General features: G+C 39.2%; 1 protein-coding gene across 1 annotated transcript in view; it reads left to right on the top strand.

Annotated features, from left to right (window-relative positions):
- The window catches only part of GPC6 (glypican 6), a 771,476-nt gene that overhangs the window by 406,273 nt on the left and 343,794 nt on the right, over window positions 1-21,409 (top strand). Inside the window, exon 3 of the mRNA XM_075045977.1 lies at window positions 16,034-16,425. Coding sequence (XP_074902078.1) covers window positions 16,034-16,425 — 392 coding nt within the window. The remainder of the gene's footprint in view (window positions 1-16,033; window positions 16,426-21,409) is intronic.

Raw genomic sequence — 21,409 nt, 5'->3', positions numbered from 1 at the left:
TCCTCCATCCCAGCCCTGGACTCTTGGAGAGTTACAGCATCTGCCTGCAGCCCTGGTTGTCAGTTGTCATACCCTTCTCCACGGCAGCTGATTGGGAGCTTTCATATTCCTGAAAGGTCTTGATTTGATGTAGTCCCCTTTTGTGTGAACAATTTAGTTAACACAGACCTTAATTCTCTATTCTCTAGGCTGAATGTTCCTGTGGCAATTTTGTAGCCCGTTTTGCATCTATCATGGGCAGAAAATTACACATAGGTTGATAGAGTTGGCAGTGAAGTGGCAAAGACAGATGATTATCTGAAAAATTCACATCCTCTAACAAAACGACTTAACTCCTCAGGTATGGGCATCCTTCCACCTTGTATGCCTAAAGATTGCTTTCACATATAGTTACAGAAAATTAATGTCCAGTGCTTAGTACTGAAACCAGAGCAGGAAACACGTAAGTGCACGAGTTCCTGAAGCGATCGTAAGAGTCACGTGTAGTGAGTTATTTCTTGGCATTTTTAAAAACATGTACCATAAAATTAGTTTCAAGAGCTTCTTACTCTAAAGGACAATAATGACAAGTGAACTGTGTATATTAAAACTTTATGAAAACAGAAACAGTTTTTGAAATATTAAGAACTCACTCAATTATGAAATTTAAACAATGTAAAGGGACTCCAGAGACATGATTGCAGTTCTAGGAATAGACTAGTTTGTGAGCTGTCACAGCTAAAACATTCAAAATGAGAATACATTTTTCATGTAGTTCTAAGGCTTTAAAAACAGTAAAAAAATCTTTAACTTTATTTTCCAGTTTCCAGATTTCAGGTTTAGTCCAGTACACGTTTTAAATGCATATTCCATTGAATCTGTCCCACTTACTTATCATGCGAACTCATCAACCACTGAATTTTAAATATGATGTAGTCATCCTTGTTTTGGGAAGCTAAAAGAATGCAGTCGTACCTCCAACGTGTTTGTTATTCTAAACTCTCACCCCTATAAATATGCAAAAAGCAAGTTCTGTAGAAGAAAGACAGGGTTTAATATTTTCGAGCAATTTTATTTTTTTTTAATTATTTCTAGAGCGTGTTTTTTTCAGTGCTGTCCTGGATCTGAGCATGCAACATCTCTCTGACTTTCTCCGAGCTTTCCTGTCTCCTTTTATGTGTGCTTCTGAAGTGCTTCATTTGCTTTTCGTCCCCTCTCTCCCTCTCTCCCCTGGAGAGGAGTCCAGCTGCTAGCATCTGCACACACAAGCCAGCCTCCAGCCTCCTGGCTAACTCATGGAAGTGCTGTAGTTTGCATGCAGTTGATACACCTGCAGCTTTAGCTGTCTGGTTTATATGGGCCTTTTAATTATTTTTATCCTCCTCCTAAATGAAGGCCAGACGTTATACTCACTGGCTTCAATAATATTTGTTCTCTAAGCAGACTACTTATAATCATTTAATTTTGCTTTATTAAACCACAGAGCTAGGTCAGTTGGTATTTTTGAATAAGTGCAAGCTACAACCTTAGAGTTTGCAGGAGATTTTACCTATTTTATCTGCACAGGATCCTAACTGATGTGTGTAACACTGAACACCGAAATTGTCATCTAGAGGAATCTTCTTTCAGCACCTGTAAGAGCCTTATCTTCATGCTTGTAGATACCTGACTTAAATATTTGATTTGTAAACGCTTTTGCACAGTTGTGCTTGACAAGCACATTAAAAATGGTCGCTCATGAGCTACAAATCTCTTAACTTACAGCTACTGCATATATTGCACAGCTGGCTGTCATGATGCTAGCAAGATTTTTGCTCCATGATCAAACAGGAGTTTAAAATTCAGTGTTCAAGATGCTTATCGTTATTGTCATTTCTATGCCTTCCTGAAAAATGCTAAGAAAAACTTCTCCACCATCCAAGCACCACCCACCTAAGATGCACTTTTAGCAAAGTTGCCAGCTCCATGCTGAATGAGTACCTTGCTATTTCCACTGAAGCTAGACCCTTGTCGAACTCTGCCTGTTGGGGCCCACTTAATTTGAAATAGTTGGAGCACTGCACAGAAGCCAGATGCAGAAGGACACAAAAACTACATTGACAAATGATCTGTCAAGTGACCCATGAACAAAATCGAGATTGAGTTGCCCTTTGAAATAAACCTATTTGAATTTTATTATCTCTAGAGCACCTTGTGTCTCTAATCTTGTGAAAGGTTAGTATTCCATCCATCAGAGCAAGATTAGAGCTCTAGTTGATGCCTGTGCTTGATGATAACTGAATGCAGCAGTTGAGGCTGGAGGAAGGAGATTCATTACCATCAGCAGTTCAAAGAAAGATTGGGTAAACAGACGCTCAGGGAAGCAGGTTTGCAGTATAGACCACATATATTCCCGGTCAGGATAGCAGAAATCAAAGGAGCAGAATGTCAGTGAAGATTTAAACCTTTTAACAATAATCCAAGCAAAGCAATGTTACCTTATTCCCATTCTTTTATTTCGTGTCACAGATTAGCAGACCCAAACGGCTGCTGCCTACTAGGCTGAAACGCTAACCACTTCCTCAGTATATCTGTCAAGAAGATGCTAAGACTGAAGGAGCAAATGAGAAAATAATAAAAGAAAAAAATCCAGGAGTCATGACCAGGTTAATGTCCACCTGACATGCATAGACAGAGGCAAAAAATGCAGATTCTGTGATGTTAAAAAATAATGCTCTGTTCTTATTAATTCAGAAGTTTTCCCTCTCTTACCTCAGGTAAAAATAATTTCTCAAGTGTTATGTCTTTTTAAAGCTTACCTGACATTTTGAAAAAAGCTTTAGCGAACAGGCATTATTTTTCCATGTCCTTGTTTGCCTGAACTTTCTGAATTTTACATTATGCTCTGAATTATATATATGATTAAGTTAATAAAAGTGGTGACCTTACTTCTTGTTTTAAAAACAGAAATGTGATTTAATTCTTCATTGTTCTGTGGCAGTCAGCTCCAGCCCTATGCATTGCTTCAAGAATATAGCAGTAATCCAACGGATTAAAATGTGTATATTTTTCTAATCCTTTCGTTCCTCCTGGTGGGTCTGGATTTGTGCCTCTGGCTTTTCTATCCATCCAGAGCAGACAATGTATTTATGATCTCACATTTGGCTTTGAAGGATAACAAGAGGCCCTTTGGACCTGATGCCAATGTATCAGCCAGCAGCAAAATAACATGAGACTGAATTTCTTATTTGCTGTCAAACTTCATAACATTGCAAAGGAAAAAGAAATAGAGGGTAGGTCTGAGATTTTCCAGAGGCAGAGGTATGTTAAAGCAACAAAAATGGTTGTATGCAAAGTAGGAACGTGTTAGTTCTTAGGTAGTACCCACAGTGTAGTCACAAAATTAAAAAAAAAAACCACCACCACCGCCAAAACAAAACAAAACCAAACCTCTAATAAAGCAATGCCAAAATAAATTTCAATTTGTAATAGATTATACTGATGCTCAGAGTATAAGAAATCATGACTTTCAGCTAAATCAGATTAAATCAGAGCCTGTGACAGAATGTACAAACTTTGATGGCTCCTCAGAATAAGTTAAAATGTTTAGGAGAGACCAATTTTAAAGCAAAACCAAGTAGTAACAAAACCAACAAAATCCAGGGTATTTAGGGTGTTAAGAAATATTTCTGTACAACTTTTCCACAGACAGAAGCTGCTGTTTCTGTGTAATCAACACAAAAGATTTTTCAGCACCCTCTACAGTTACATTTTCAGCTACTTAATTTTTACTGTATTAAGGGACTAACACTAGAAGCTGTACATGGGTGTGTAACACTAATTAAAGTGCTTAATGACCAAATACATACTAGGTAGGCTGTATGGCACCTATTGCAATTATTGTGACATTAAACATAAAAATTTCAATTGAAGTGTATTATACATACACATATTATGGGCAAGTCTGAGTGAACCTGTGGTCTTTACAAGAGAGGAATGTGTGACTAATAAAATAATGCATCTTCAGTCAAAGTGGAGAATATTTTCTAGATAATGGGTTGAATGAGCAATATAATTTAATGCTGAACCCTAATATAAAAGTCACCTATTGGAAAGACTTTTCTAATTATATGGTTTGTAAATGGGGAAGCACTTGAAGTCTAAGTCCATCTGGCTACGTAAAATTATAATGTACTTGTGAAGCTTCTTATTATGGAAAAGGAGCAGTGTAATCAGTGTCACCTAATATGTTACATACCTCATGTTTCTATTTTTCAGAAGTTATTACTGTTTTAGTGTGAGTTTGAAAGTCTTCTCACAATTACTTAGGTCCTCATTCAAGGAAGTATGTTGTCTCAATTAAAAACCAGAAGGTGTTTTCTCTCTTGTGTCCTTTTCAAAGAAAACCCTATTTATTCTAGCTGTACTGAGATATCTGTGCCTTATTGTGTCATGTCTGAATGTTTGTCCCAAATGACAAAGTATGTATACATTTGGAAAACAAAAATAAAGAAGTCATTCCATAAAAAGTTTCCAATAATCTCTTACAATAAGTATTCATTTTTCTTCCCTATCTCACCAGACTACTAAAAACTTTAGTCTTTCAGGTAATGCAGTAGTGGAGCCCCTAAAATCACCTTATCAAGCAATAATACAAATACTCCTATGTGCATTAAATGAAAATACTAGCACTGATCCGGTGGGGTCAATATGAAGAGACAGGCTCCTGCAGGGTGTGAAGGGGAGCCCTCATTTTAGAGCCGAAGCTAGACTTCTGATCCAAAGCCTTCTTTCTCTCCCCGTGGAGAACATAAAAAGGCAGAGCTGGAGCAAGGCTTCACGCCGAGGTTCCTCGGTCAGAACGAAGCAGCATGTAGCCTGGTCTGCAGGTTCTCCAGCGCTTGACGTGATAGATGGTTTTGGGGACCCTTGTTCCACCCATGTGTCCACAGGAGATGGTTTTAGTGGTGTTAATAGACTGTATCTGAGGAACCTCTGGAAAACTGAAGTTTAGCTCTCTTCTTACCACTTTCTCCTTTTTATTCAGTTGTCATTTCCCTGTTTTTCTATTTTGTCTCTGACTATTTTTGTTCTCTCTACCTTCTGCTTTCTTGTTTTACCTGTACTGCCTCGTTTGCACTTGTCTATCCTCCCATATTTTAATGTTTCTGCAGTAGTATAGTGCAGGAAAACAAATATTAGCCCTCTAGTCAGCATGGGTCACCCTGGAGCCTTCACCACCTGCTGCTCTGTAGGACTGATCAGTTTTTTCAGCTTGTTTCTCAAACCCCATCTCAGAGGGCTGTCAGTCCCAGCTAGCAAGATTTATATGAGAACAACAGTTAGTGGGAGTTTCAGCTCAAACGTGACACAGTGTTAATGTTATGGCCCAAAAAGCTGGAGAAATACCAGACTATTACACAAGGAAATAGTGTCTAGCACTAATTCTAGGCACTGAATAGAAAGACTTGGCCACCAAAAGTGACGCAGAATCTACACTCCACTAGGCTCAGGAGGAAGCATTGGGCACCAATGAGGAAAACATGGCCTATGCTTACATTGCCCCATCAAGTTGTCAGATAAAAACCATGTAATGTGAGGAATTACATCTGTCTGAGAGAGGGATGAAGATTGTATAGTAGGGAGGGCAGACAGGTGGGTCTCAAGATTGCAGAGAAGATGAAAGAAGCAGTAAATGGCAGAAGGCCTGGAAGTCCAGTGGCTTCTGCGCAAAAAAAACCCCCAACAAACAGATAAACAAAAAAACCCATACAAAAATCCAGAAATAGGTTCTAGATCTCCTAGCTCCTACTGAGCCACACCATTTCGTTGCAGGAACATAGGAAGGAGTCAAAGCTATTGTTTGTTTGCTTAGAGAGTTAACAGCTTGTGTGTTCATTGAAATGTTCTTGTCAATATGTTCAATAGATTCAGCAACTAATCAGCAGACCAGCATCGAAGCACAAAACTTTGGTATCAGTACATGACATATCCATTCAGATGGAAACATCATATGCAATACAGCAGCTAATAAATGGGAACAGTTCCCCAAATAAAATTGTCCTAGCAGTTTTAAGGCCACTCTTGTGTCATTCAGTCAAAGAAAAAGTAGATTATACTGTTTGAAATCTAATGTAACTCTAAATATATACCAGTCTTGCAAAGATAGTTTTTCAGTTCATTGTACCGTTCAGTTCGTTGTACTGTGTCTTATATCTAAATTTCCTTCTGACTGGAAAACTTTCCCAGTAGACACACTCTTGGGAGAAAAAAAGGTTTCTGTTGAGAAGGTAGGTCAGATAAAAATCAATAATGCAGCATCTTGATCCAGTGAACTGATGTCTGCAGATGAAGATTTGTGTTGACTTTAAAGCTATTCAAATACAAACTTTGTTTTTTAATCCTGGATCTTTGAAACATCCAGGTAGGAAAGTTTATTGACTTCACAAAGCCCCGTAGGGGACCCAAGGTCTTTCTATCAGCACGTGAATGCAGATCCAGGATCTGAAAGACTGTTTTCTTCAAAAGTAATAGATCTTTTCCTACATTTGTAGCTTCTTTGAAGCCAACCGTATTATCCTTAACCTTAATCCTTAACCTTATCCTTAATCTATGATTTTATGCATTGCCTTGTTTTAAGTCACTGATTGCCCAAATCTGATCTCTGGGACCATTGTTGCTCCTTAACTTTCCTACTATTACCTTAGAAAAAGAATTTCATCCTTCTAACTGAGAACATTTAAGTTGACTTCCTGACATTTAAGTTAACTTAGTTTGATGTCACAAAAGAAAAAGAAAGTTTGCTGCTTCGGTGAAGTTTGACCATGTAGCTCAATTTACAATCAAGAAACTCAATCATACCTCTGTATTATTACAGTAACAAATAGTACTTCACGCAGTGTCCAAATAGTCAAGAAACAACTGGGAAACCAGCCTCAATTTAATACTGCTTGGTCTTAATGGTGCATGGGGTTCCTTTGAGTGTGGATGTAGGGAAATTGGATAAGCTCAGAAATAAGTAAATTATCCTGGAGGTAGTTTTATCTTTTTAGTTAGTGGTGTTAAACCATAACAGGAGTTATTAGCTGCATTCAGGGGTGTCTGGAAAAACCATCAACATGACTTCATTACCTCTTAAACTGCAGACTTATATACAAAATTGATTTTATGAATATAATAATTTCAATAAGAAGTCAAACTTCAAACTGCTCTTACAGCAGGCTTCTGCTGGTTAGCTCAAATAGAAGTCTTCACAGTTATTGCAGTAGTGTCTGTCTCGGGTCTCACATCTTGCAGGTTTTTTTGATGTAATATACTGATTTCTTTATAAACACTAAAATAAGCTTGTTTCAAAGAGAGAGAAAGGTGAAATGAGATGGAAGGGAAAACTGCAATGGATTTACAGCAGTTACATAAAATAAATACAACTGTGCAAATATGTCTTAGCTCTCTGCACTTGCAAGTGTGACGTGAAAGTAGCTGCAGTTCTAATTTTAAACGTACCAGGATGCACCCAGTCTGATCTGTTTGATACCTGTCTTTCCACACTGGGATTCAGGAACTGCGCTTCTGCAGGGTGCTTTGCCAAATGGATGTGATCCAGTAGATGCTTCAGAAAACACCCCCTTCTTTAAGCTGAATAGGGCCCAAGAACTGATTTTCAAACTCCTCAATGACAGCTCTTCACAGTAGTCTATTTTGTTTAAAATGGGAGGAAGAAACAAAAAAAGACACTATTCTAAAAGAGGCAAAGAAGCCCTCCTCAGTCCCATATGTGCCTAAATCCAGGTTGAGATTTCTGCCTCCGAAGCTGTTGTGGTTTAACCCCAGGCAGCAACTAAGCACCACGAAGCTGCTCTCTCACTCACCCCCACCCAGTGGGATGGGGGAGAAAATTGGGAAAAGAAGTAAAACTTGTGGGTTGAGATAAGAACGGTTTAATAGAACAGAAAAGAAGAAACTGATAATGATAACACTAATAAAATGACAGCAGTAATAATAAAAGGCTTGGAATATACAGGTGATGCACAGTGCAATTGCTCACCACTTGCCGACCGATGCCCAGTTAGTCCCCAAGCGGCGATCCCCCCGCCGCCAGTCCCCCCAGTTTATATACTGGGCATGACGTCCCATGGCATGGAATACCCCTTTGGCCAGTTGGGGTCAGCTGCCCTGGCTGTGTCCTGTGCCAACTTCTTGTGTCCCTCCAGCTTTCTCGCTGGCTGGGCATGAGAAGCTGAAAAATCCTTGACTTGGTCTAAACACTACTGAGCAACAACTGAAAACATCAGTGTGTTATCAACATTTTCTCATACCTAACTCAAAAACATAGCACTGTACCAGCTACTAGGAAGACAATTAACTCTATCCCAGCTGAAACCAGGACAGCAGCCCAGTTCCAAAGTGTTGCTGCTGTCAGGTTGTGGTTAATCACCACGTTGGAAATAAAAGTCAGTGAAGATTTCAGTGTTTTCCTCCAGCCAGCCAGAGCCTCCTTCCAGATAAATGACTCCTGCCCTTACTCAATTCAAGCTGTCTACTCTGAGAACGGGCATGAAGATGTGCAGGGGCTTCAGTGCCACCTTCCTCCCCAGCACACCACCCGACCTCTCAACACCACAGGACCGAGGCTAGTGACAGCAAATACTGCCTCTGGTTTGGGACCTGTTTGTCCAAAAACTGCCTAATTTTTTTTTTTTCTCTTCTTTGGACAGAATATATAATTTATTCTGGCTTAAATCAGTTTTATCTGTTTTGTAGCAAGGCAGTTTGTTGTTAATTTTCCCCTATGTCTTCTGGTCCACCTTACGCTTCCCTGTGTTTAAAAGTCAACAAGCTTTTAATATGTCTAAAAGATTGTTATAGATTATAGGCACGTCAAAGAATTTTCGTACAAAATGTTAGATGGTAAATCTCCTTAACTATTGAACTGGATATTTAATAGCCTCTAGTGGTGCGTAGGGAAAAACAGAACAGTCTCTATATTTTAAAACAATTGTTGCACTGAGTCCCATAGTTTATGTATTGTTAATATCATTTTCATGAAAGCTTTAAATGTTTTTCAGAAGAAACTGTGGTGACTCATGAATGTTTCATGAGGCATTATGCATTTTTATGAACATATGATGTAAAATTCATCATTCTGAAATCCACAGATATCCATGAAATGCTACATGTCTCTCTTTGGTCATGGATATTCATGACAGTACTACTGCTGTAGGCGTTTAAATGCCCATTCATAAATATTCTAGAATGTCGCCTTCTGATGCCATGTAACATTTTGCTTACATTTTATGAGTACTTCACTTAGGCGTTTTCCACTTGATAATGAAAATAGAACCTTCAGGGACAGTTATTGGTGTTTATATAAATTATGTGTAAAGCTATCTCATTGCTTTGTTTTTATTCTTAGCACTTTCTTTCTTGGTTATTGTTATAAGTTCAATGAATTCTTTGAGGGGATCTTGGGAATTTTAGGTTTCATATTTATAATAAAGGATACATCATCAGTATAAAGTACCAGATGCAACAGGATACGCATTGAGATTCTAGAGAGCAGTAAAGATTTCAAAAAGTATGTGTTAATATCTAATTTAATTGTTCTCATGTGAAAGTGCTGTGTTTCACCTGTTGCAGGTTTGTCTGCATAGAATCAATGGTAGGATTGAGTCTCCCCTTTAGACATACTCAAGTGCTAGTAAATGACCTTTTGCAGTGAAGAAACAATAAGTTTAGTGTTTAAAGGTTGCACCTGCATCCCCTGAAGTTGTTGATAATGTTCTCATTGATTTCAGCATTGCAGAATAAAGTCTTCTAGGCCTTTACCAGTGCATGTAATCAGCTCTGAGTAGATGACAGATCCTTTAACTCTATGTTATTGTTCACTTGTGCAAGAAGTTCTTTGTACATTGGCATTAAATAATGCCTTAAATTCTTTGTCAGATTAGGTTCCCATTGTGATAATGGCATTGGATGTATAAAGATCAGCCTAGCTTTTTTTCCGCTTGCCTGCACCTGATCTAACCTGTCCAACGCAGCCCATGATAGATGTGTTTGTGTCTCTTCCCCATCCTCGTGTCCCTCATTTTAGTGCAGGACAGCGCTGTTTGCGTTGTGTCCATGCTCCACAGTGCGGAGGGTTAAGGATGGAGCCTCAGTGGTCTCCCCTTCCCCTGGGTCTCCTTCCTTCCTTGCAACAGCCTGACCCATAAGGGAGAAGAAGTCATGGACTCTGGACAGGAGGCAGGGAAGAAGATCCCAGTGAATTGTCTTCTGTGATCAAGTCCTGCAGTAGTCTGAGAAATGGAAGGATTAAAGAGGGGAGTGACCCTCAGCTTTGCTCACAACCTTTGAGACTGCACTGGCTTCTGAAAAATTTAGTAGCGTACAAAAGATTTCGTAATGTCATGATATTTACAGGTATAGGACATTCTAGAAAGGTATTGATATCCATTAACAGCTAAATCATTTCACCCCCAGGTGATATTACCCAAGACATAAGTAGAGGATGTAAATCACCTGTTCTGAAATTTGTAATTATAGGACACATTTAATTATCTGACTTGTATTTCTTAGCTGTAAATGCAATGTGTATATATTCAAAATGAATTAAAAACGGAGAGCAATTTTCAACATCACACTGCAGCTTTTGTTGTTCCTAATGGGAGTTGAAATTTGTTTCCCACTTGTGACTGTTGAGTGTTTCGAAAGGTCAAATCTATAAGGGAATTTTAAAATTAGTTATTCAGGCTCACTAAGAAGTAATACCAATGCACTGGTAGCCTTATGCATACAACTTGTTCACTGTTGAATATAAATACTAATGTAATGTCAAAAATAGGAAAAAAAATCATTTGCTGTAGCTATTCTCCTTACAGCAATTTTTTCTCAATCAGGAAGTTAAATTGAGTTCTTTTTGTTCTGTAAGGTTAGTTATTGTCGGAAGAAAGTCTCTGGAAACCTAAAAAAACCATCTGGAAAATGAAAAAGCATAGAAACCACAGAGGTTGATTTCACTTGAATTTCCTTAAGATAAATCACCACTTTCAATAATTGGTACCATTGTGGAATATCTATAAAGGTAAAAAAAAAAGAAAAACAAAGCCTTTGCAAGAATCCTGCAAAAAGATGAAGAGTTCACCAAAATATTTTTTTTTCATGAATGACTTCATGAACACAGACAGACAGACAGGAATAGGGCAGTGGAGAAAAAAAAAAAAAGGCTGCTATTGATGTGTGTCATGAATGTATCTGTACCTAAAGAACCCTCAGAGAACCTTTCCGTCCAGTAAGACAGTCTGCTTACATGAATTCTAATATCCTTCTTACCATCAGCATTAACAGGACTGGGAAGTTTGAAGATGTGAAATGAAATTAGGTACCTAAAGTCCACATAGGGTGTAGAGGCATGCACATCTTCACAGTAAGTGGTAGGTCACTAGAATTTGTATGTCTAAATCCTGAGAGCTCTTTGAAGCTAGGCTATAATGGGGAACTGCCTGTATGGTTTGGTTGGTGCTAGTCAGTGATGGATGAAATCAGTATGCCACCCTGAGCAATGTTTTCCGTAAAGGCTGATGTGAAATCAGACGTATATCCCTGTCTAGAACCTCTGAAGACTTCTGTGTAGCTGTGCTGTTTTTTCTCGAGTAGTAGTGAGATTGCAGGTCCAGCGTATCAGATGCACCATAGTACAGCATTCAGATCTCAAGTTCTGCTAAAAAGCAAAGCTGAGCAGAATATATGGTAATTAAATGAAATTTCCTTTTGGTCTTTTTGGTCTTAAAGCTCATGCATATCTTTTTGGTTTGGGGAATCGGACAACAAACTGTTTCTAGCTTCACATCTTGTCGCATCAGATGTTGGTTTTGCTTAAATTACAGGTGGAAAGGAAAACGCAAGGGAATTTATCGGGCTGGGAACGATCACAGAACATACATCCAACATAATACAACTTTGTTTACCTAATAACTGGCTCTAGATTGTTGTGATTATATTTTGTTGAAGGCAGTTATTACATCATGTCATGCTGCAATATTATCCCCAATCCTGATCCACTGACTTAGGGTGACAACTAGTCATCACTTTGGAATTAGGCTAGCTCCCAGGTTGAATTGCATTATGACACTAGATTACGGACGTTAAAATAGCTTTCCGTTGACAAGGTAGCATGAGAGCTAACAAGACCCTGTTTTTAATGAGAGCAGTACCTACCATTCAGTAAGAGACTCTAGCAATGCATTATGTCCTTTCACTTTGTAACTGAGTTGTTTTATCATAGACAAAACATTTTAAAACAATTTGGACTTCATTTGCAGAGACTGTTATTGTCTATCTTGCATCCTAAATTTACAAATAATGTTTAAAAATGAAAACTAGCTTCAGCGTTATGCATTGACTGGAAGCCCACCATTTAAGCCTATATAGAGCATGTAATGGTTTGAAATAGCAGTCTTCTCTCCCTCTTTTCAGTAGCTCAGTGTGCCTTAGACCTTATCCTTTCCAGCTACCTCATAAGCAGAACCGAACAGGCTTCCTGAGACCCTCTGGCTAATAAATGAAAGCTGTATAAAAACGAGCTTGCACCATAAGACATACCCAGGACATATTCTGTCATATAAATGAATCACGACTTAAAATTAGGAAAAATTATTTCCAGCATTAACACTGCTCATGACAGCCTATTTTGGCAGCAAAAAAATTCACAAGATATATATTTTAAAACACTGCACAGCTCTGTCTTATATAGATTCTCCTCTCCCACCCTAGTACTTGAGTGCCTTCCAGAAGCACATTAAGCAACATGACTAATGTCTGTCTCATCTTCGTTCTTTTACTTTTAGCTGAAATATTACATTATTTTTCAAAAGCTACCTGCAAGTTGATGAAATATCATCTTTGCAATGAACATAAAATCTTTAAATTACAGTGAAGACCATGGAAAAATTCAACCTTTGCAGAAGCAAGTACAGTTTCTCCTCATGTAACTGGACAAGTACCCAGTTATGCCAGGACACAGTTTATGTACATAAGCATCCCAAAGCAGACTACCTTCTTGATGTATGGAAGATTTGCAGGCTAAAAAAGCAAGTGATCCTTCACAGCAGCATTCATTTTGCTGGACGGGAGTTGATTGAGAATTTTTCTAATTAGTACAACAGGGGAGAACTCTTTCTCTCTGGAACTAAAAAGGTATCCAATTTTGTAGTTGTTGCTGCTTTATTATCCTGATACTGCATAGGGTTACTGATGCAGATAACTCTCTTAAACTAACTGTCTTTTGTATCAAAGCGTACGGAAGACTAATGGTCTAACTTTTTAATGGCATAATAACTTACTCTAAGCAATAGCTCTCAGACTAAAGACCTATGAGAAGACTGAAAATTAAATAAATGTACTGCTATTTAGAGGACATTAGCTCTCCTACAGAATGCATATGTATGGTGTCACTTTTGGACTGGCATGAAATTTAAGCTTGTGGAGTTACTGATAGTGTTTGTACTGCAGTATAAATAAAGATTGCAACTAGCATGGACCACATTGCGCTAGTTGCTGTACGAACACAGAATAAATGTCTACCCCTCCCTGAAAAGTTTGATTGGCTTCCAACAAACTGACTGTGAGATTGCTAAATAATCCCCCCGCACAAAGCAATAGTAGGCTAACAGTCTCAGACAAGAGGAACTGTCAGCAAATTTGGTTATGTTTTGCTATGACTGACTTCTGCAATGGCACGTTCTTTTAAGATAAATAGGGGGATTCCCAGTATAGCTATGGATTGGGAGCAGCCAGCATGTGAATTGCTTACAGCAGCCCCCCAGCACATAAAGCTTTATGGGAGAGAAGTCGAGGGGCCTGGACTCACTGCTTTCGTGATTGTCTTTCCCAGTTGTCATTCAGTTGCACTGGTCTGAAAGCCTGGCTTCAACCTTAAAATAAATTTTAATTTGAGCCCCAAGTTCTCTGCCATCTTTTTGCCTTTGAGACTGTATGACTAGAGAGCTAGATGTATTCAGCAGTACATCCAGTGTGCATTATTTCTTAGAAGAAGAAATGCTGAATGTATAAAATAGTAATCAGGATGATTCAGACATCAAGGATGCCACCAAGTCAGGGTTAGCAGTGAAAAACAGCTTTGTCAGAATTAGTGGATAATTTGGAAAAACAACAAAGATGGCTGTATGTTGTGGACCTCAAGTTATTCTATTTGGCAACAAAGAATTACAAGGGTTTCTCTTTGGTTGTGCATTTTGTGGTTTGTTTTTTTGTTTGTTTGGGGGTTTTGGAGGGTTGTTTGTTTTTTGTTGGTTTGTTTTTGTTTTTGGTTTTGGTTTTCCCTACATAAACTATTTGGCAAAAGCATATTCTTTTCCAGATGGAGTTCATTCCATATGAAAGGCTGTGGTTTTAATGACAGTTTAGACATTGATACATTTATTATAATATATTTTCCTTTTAATAAATGCTTTGATGTAGCGAGTTCTCAGTGTTCTGTGTATACATTTTCATGATAACTCCTTTGCAGTTATCTGGGAGATCAAAGACTGCAGCTCTGCACAATTTCTGCCAAAAAGAAGAGGCTCTTTTCTTACTGAGTCCTTGTAGACTGGTCAACAGTGTTCAGTGGATTCTGCTTTCAGCTCATCACAGTTGCAAATCCTCAAATTTAGTGTAGATTTTTTCTTACATAGTCTTAGTTGCCATCCTGTCTTTAGCATTTCGGTGGTTCTGCATTTTTATGAGTCACTGTAGGTGCAGCAGGGCCCTATGTTCAAAGAGTATTCACATTATAGCATTAGCCAAGACTGTGAGAAGTCAGCACGTCCCTGCAGTTAGCACATGCAGATGTGTCTCTGGGCAATGACTGCATATTTAGAGTCTGATATCCCAGAGTTGGCTGCATGATGACTCCTGCATAAGTGTGAATCATTTAATTGCAGCAAATATATGTGTTTTGCCAGAGGTGTTGCCATCTCTGCCTTGCTGTCTGCAGTGCCGCATTTACAGGCCACAGCAGCCACTGAATTCTTTTCCAAAGGAGGTTTAAGAAGGCTGACAAGTAGACCCTGTGGGAAGATGGGATCTTCTAAAAACCAGGAGAAGCTATGCCTGCTTTTGTCAGATGTGCTTAAAGAGCTACTGTACATGCTTAGTGAATTTCTTGGGAAAACCTAAGCATCATATGGCAGTTAAAGGATCTTAACAGAAGAGATTATTACGTATTTCCACTGTATCCCATGGGCTTGGTTTCCAGTAAGAGTAAATTCCACAGGCCAAAATTTAGAAATAGGTTATGGTTTGAGCCTGAGTAGATAAAAGGCACAGAAGCAGTAAAGTCTGAAATGCTTTCAAAAAAATGTAAGGTCTGCTGTTCCAAACCCAACGACTAGCACAAACTGTAATTACTAGGCTGACTGTGACATGATCAGTGGAGGGTTCTAGTACTGTTCAGCAGCAGAGCAGCAAATTATTGAAAATCCTAACGTTTTCTTAGTATTACCTAGACACATAATACTTTTAAGAGGGATTCAGCTCATTTCCACTCAGGTCTCCTTCAAGTTCTCTTCAAGAATATTTGCAAATAAATTTTCAGATTTATTTCCATGGTGTTCTTCTACATTGTAAGAACTTCAGCAAAGTGGAACTTATTGTTATCTAGCTATTCTAAAATTATTAAATTTTTAGTTAAATCATCATATTAGTGACTTCACTTTTAACTTAGATGATTTACTATAGTGGCTATGGAGGATATTGCAAGGGACGGGGATTGCTGTGTTCAGATAGTATGTGAAGAAGAAGTGGAACTGCCTCCCTGAAGCTCTTTTAAATGGGTCTTTCATGTTCAGCATTATAGGTTCTACATCCTTCTACCTTGTTGGGGAATTCAGGTTATACTCTATTCTTCTTTACTTCTAAATAAAGCAATTTCCTATCCAAATAGATTAATTTCACTAGTAAAATGCCATGGTACCAACACAATAAGACAAACTTTAGTAATGGTAACATAGGAATGCAATCAGAAAACCCTTTGTACCTTACTAATATATCCGTTAACACCTTCTTGTTTTCCCTGCAGAATTTTTCCGAGAACTTCTGGAGAATGCAGAAAGATCCTTAAACGACATGTTTGTCCGGACGTACGGCATGCTGTACATGCAGAACTCGGAGGTGTTCCAGGACCTCTTCACAGAGCTGAAGAGGTATTACACAGGAGGCAATGTGAACTTGGAGGAAATGCTGAATGATTTCTGGGCTCGGCTGTTGGAGCGGATGTTCCAGCTCATAAACCCCCAGTACCATTTCACTGAGGACTACCTGGAGTGTGTAAGCAAGTACACAGACCAGCTGAAGCCGTTTGGAGATGTACCCAGGAAGCTGAAGGTTCAAGTGACTAGAGCATTCATTGCTGCACGGACCTTTGTTCAGGGGCTGACAGTAGGCAGAGAAGTTGCAAACAGAGTATCCAAGGTAATCTAAAATCAGGGGTTGTTTAAGCTTGGATTTTTTTCAAACTTGCTAGACAATTGAAATGTGATTGTGCACTTTTTTTTTTTTTTTTAAGGGGGAAGGGTGGGCGGGTTGGTTGGTTGTTTTTTTACGTCTACTGATATACCCATCCTAAGTTTATAAATAGGGGCAACAGTTGGTTTTAATTCCTTCTGGAGATATTAAGGCAATACTGACTGGAAAGCATTTCTCTGTGCTTAGGACACAATGAAATACCAATATATATCAATGTTATAGCATGGTAGTGATTGTCATTAGCAATTCAAAACTGGTTACGTATATAAAAGATGATGATTATGATCAGAATTTAAATGTTTCAAGCAAATTTATGCTGCTGTTCATTAGGGCAGTACAGCCCTCACAGCATTCATTCATCATGCAACTGGGTGATGGATTTTGTTAGAGATGTCTAGTCATGTTTTTGATGAGAAAATAGACGAATAGTGACACCTCTGGAGCTTGAGCGTTCCCAAAGGACGGTTTGACTCACATTTATTTTAGTTTTAATTATTTATCTATGCAAATATTTATGACGATTATAATCCTTGAGGGCTTAACGTAATTAAAGCTATGTAAGAAAAACCACACACAAAAATAACCCATCTGGGTACCAGAAATGTGCCTGAATGACTTTCTCTTATACAGCATTTCAAACTTGGGTATATTTTTCTGAATTGCTGTTCCGGCTAGATACTTGTTCTGCAATCTAGCTATTTCACAGTCCTCGTAGTGTATTTGGACCTTAACTATATTCTGAATTCTGAAATGCTCTAGTGAGATCCACTTGAAATGCCCAAATACTCGCTTCTGAACAATAAGTACAAGCATGATTTTGATGCTTGCCCCATGCAATACTTTCTTGCATTTACAAGCCTAAGCCATTCCTTTTCCTCAAGAGGACTGGCTCACTTGCTTCATTCAAATCACAGCCAGAAGGTGAGGTAGAGCTGATATATTGTACAGTAGACTGCAATTCAAGCGCTCAACAAGATGAGGCTTCTAAACTTTTTTTATCCTGTATGATGTGGTACTTTGTAATTACGAATTCAGAAGCCATGAAGCCAGAGAGGTAGTCATCAAGTGAGAGCCTGATTTTGTGCCTAGGAGACTGCGTGGGAGGAAAGGGTCATTTTGCACTTAAAAGTTGGTGAATGAAATACATGATCCTGGTTACTCAGCTAGAACTAAGGTCTCTTCCTCCAAGTGCCTTCCTGGGCTACAGGATTGCTTTCCCTTTTTTTCTGGCACTGTCAATTCTTGCAGTCCTTTCTGAATAGTGGCAGGGCATTGGCATGAAATCCCAGCCCGCCTAGTCTGGCTGGGGGCAGATATGGCTGTTTAGCCTCCAAGTGTGCAGAAAGCATGTATCTGCAGCCCCAGATTTCCTCTGAAGAGCAGTGATGTCCCTGTGGGTCAGGTTTTAAGTGTAAGTGCCGAGCTCTGATGTCACTGTTGTCGGTAGGCGTTAGGTCTTGCTGCGTTGACTGGATCAGGCTGTAGGGAGTAAGCTGTGTAATTCATGTAATAGATGTGCAATTTGTGAATCCCAAACAGATTAAGGTATGAATTGTCTGCTGAGATGTCACATTCCCTGTGTATGTACGTGACTGTACAGAACGTGCAGGTGTCTCCCCTCTCACGTACCCAGGAAATGTTTTCATCTTGCCTGCTGTGTTTTGGGCACATAAGCCCTTTCAAGAACAGGGTTTATCACAGGATTGCTAAATGATCCTATGATCCTATAATGAGAACTACTAGCTCTGTAATCATAGTGAGCCTTTTTCTAGTGTCACTTGAAGATGATAACAATAGCTCAATAATGCTTCTGTTTTGTTCTTTTAACATGAAAGCAACACTTAAAAAAATCTTTAAAAGTGGTTGGTGCAAGATACAGTATAGATTGTTTGCTTTATATATACATAAATAGTGATGTTCTATTACACTACATCTAGAATACTGTGTTCAGTTTTGGGCCCTTCCCATACAAGAAAGACATTGACAAACTGAAGTATGTTCAGTGGAGGCCACCAGCATGATCAGGACTGGATTACTTGCCCGGTGAGGAAAGGCTGTGGGACTGGGGCTTGTTCAGCTAGGAGAAGACGTGACTTCAGGGGCACCTAGCAGGAGCTCCTGGTGCCTGTAGAGAGGTCATCAAGGAGATGCAGCAAAGCTCTTCACAGCGGGGCATGGTGGGATATGATGGGCATGAGTTGAAACAAAGGCCAGTTCAGACTGGATATAAGGAGAAGCTTCACCATGAGGATGATCAAGCAGTGGATCAGTTGCCCAGAGAGCTGCACAGGCTCCATCTATGGAGGTCCTGATTGTACGAAGCCCTTTGAGATGACCCTCAAAGCTGACTCTGCTTTGAGAAGCATGTTGGACTAGAGATCTCCTGAGTGCGTTTCCAACTCGAATTATCATGGAATCATAGAATGGTTTGGGTTGGAAGGCACCCTTAAAGGTCATCTAGTCCAACCCCCCTGCAGTGAGCAGGGACATCTTTAACTAAATCAGGTTGCTCAGAGCCCCGTCCAACCTGGCCTTGAATGTTTCCAGGGATGGGGCATCTACCACCTCTTTGGGCAACCTGTTCCAGTGTTTCACCACCCTCATTGTAAAGAATTTCTTCCTTATATCTAGTCTAAATCTACCCTCTTCTAATTTAAAACCATCACCCCTTGTCCTATCACAACAGGCCCTACTAACAAGTCTGACCCCATCTTTCCTATGAGCCCCCTTTCAGTACTGAAATGCTGCAATCAGGTCTCCCCGGAGCCTTCTCTTCTCCAGGCTGAACAACCCCAACTGTCTCAGCCTGTCTTCATAGGCGAGGTATTCCATCCCTCTGACCACTTTCATGGCCCTCCTCTGGACCCGCTCCAACAGGTCCATGTCTCTCCCATCCTGAGGACCCCAGAGCTGGACGCAGTACTGCAGGTGGGGTCTCACCAGAGCGGAGTAGAGGGGGAGAACGACCTCCCTCAACCTGCTGGCCATGCTTGTTTAGGATCATTATCCTATGATCCAATTAAAATATTAAAGAAATTAACATTTTTACTTAAATGTAGAATATGCTTTGATTGCAACACTGACTTTGGTATTAAAATCTCGGTGGCTATATTTGTATCCACGGCAAATGGTAAACAATTGCTGGGTTTAGGGACTTGTGTCCTATGCAGCCTGGTGAGGCAGATGCAAAGAACCCCAAGTGACACCAAATGTTCAAGATAAGTAAATATCCTGTGGAAAGGCTGTGATTACTCTGCGATCCAAGCTTTCTTGATCGTATGATAACTGTGGATTTTTATGCTGGTCTATCTACTGTAGAAAATGATAAATCCTTTTCTTTAAACATCATTTTAAAAGACTGCAACCATTCTTTAGAGTTAGCACATAACTTTGCAACCAAAAAAGAGGCAGGTAAATATTTTTTATTACTGTTTTGGAAGTCATCCAGATTCAGCACGTATTTCATTTTCTTTGTACTCTAATACTGAGAGATTCTGTGATAAGAATGCCACATCTGGGCAAGTCAAGAGAAATGAAAAAAGGAGCAAATTAAAAGAAGAACTGTTGCAGTTCTTTTACAGAAATCTTTGTCCGTTGTCTGCATTGACTAGGAACAGGGGGGGATCTCCTAGCTGCAACATCAGAAGCTAAAAAGATTTTTTGCTTTCTATTTGTGGACCCATTATCTCACTGAACTGCTACTATCAAAGGCCACTCACATAGAAAAATGTTAAGCCTACACCTTAAACACCGTGAGAAAGAGATTTATTAATGGGAAAGTTGGTAACAACATCTCCTTTGGGCCTTCAGTTTACTTTCTCAACCTCTTCTGGCCCATTTCTCTAAAGGAGTTGGTGGGTCACACACTCAAAAGGATTTGTTCCCTATCTAGTGTGAGGGACACATCTTTTCTGAAGATTTCTCTTCAGAGAGGGTATAATGTTGGTGCTGACTGAAGATGATGCAGTCAGTGTGTTCCTTGCAAAGGAGCTATACTCCCCTCTTTTTCCAATGAAGTACGCACTCAAGCACACTCAAAATGGGCAACACATCGCAAACATTTTCCTCTTACAATATTATTTTGCAATTTGCTTATGTCAGTGTGATTATAATTTAGATAAGTCCCATTTAGATAAATGGGGAGGGAGTGTGGTTAGGACATGTCTTTTTTTTGTAATTTTTTCTAATATATTTCAATTGTAAGCAGACATAGTTGCATTGCATCTATCTCAAGTTGTGCAGTTTTACTGGAACAATATTTTCATAATCTCAAAGTTCAATTGCACTTTTAAATTTTCAGATATTTTAAAATCTTTTTATTTCTCATACTAATGCATTAAAAATTTGTCAGACTACGTTGCTAAGAGCTTGTTAAATCTCCACTGAATGAAGTATATTTCCACTGGCTTGAGTAGACTTCAGCTCACTAAATTCTATATATGCTTTGTAAAGCTGGGTATGCATATGAGCAAAAAGTAATTACAGTATTTCTTAAAGTGAGAAAAATGAACCTATTTATTCATTAATATAGAAGAATTGTACAATACCTCAAGTTGGAAGGGACCCATAGGGATTACTCAGTCCAACTCCCTGCTCCTTGCAAGACTACCTAAAACTAAACTATGTGACTAAAAGCATCGTCCAGATGCTCCTTGAACTCTGACAGGCTTGGTGCTGTGACCACTTCCCTGGGGAGCCTGTTCCAGTGACCAACCACCCTCTCGGTGAAGAACCTTTTCTTAATGTCCAGTCTGAACTTCGCCTGACGCAGCTTCAGTATGTAATATTCAATATATAACATAAGAACTGCCATTTTGGGCACACCAGAGGTCTGTTAGTTGATTTTTACCTCAATGCCCAGCAGTTTAAAGGTCAGTACAGGAGCAGAGCTTCTCATCTAGTATACTTTCTTAAGCTATAACTAGTAGAT

Source organism: Buteo buteo, chromosome 14 (genome assembly GCF_964188355.1).
Source record: "Buteo buteo chromosome 14, bButBut1.hap1.1, whole genome shotgun sequence".
NCBI lineage: Eukaryota > Metazoa > Chordata > Aves > Accipitriformes > Accipitridae > Buteo > Buteo buteo.
The sequence above is the reverse complement of the archived record's forward strand: the minus strand, read 5'-3'. Positions and strand labels throughout refer to the sequence as shown.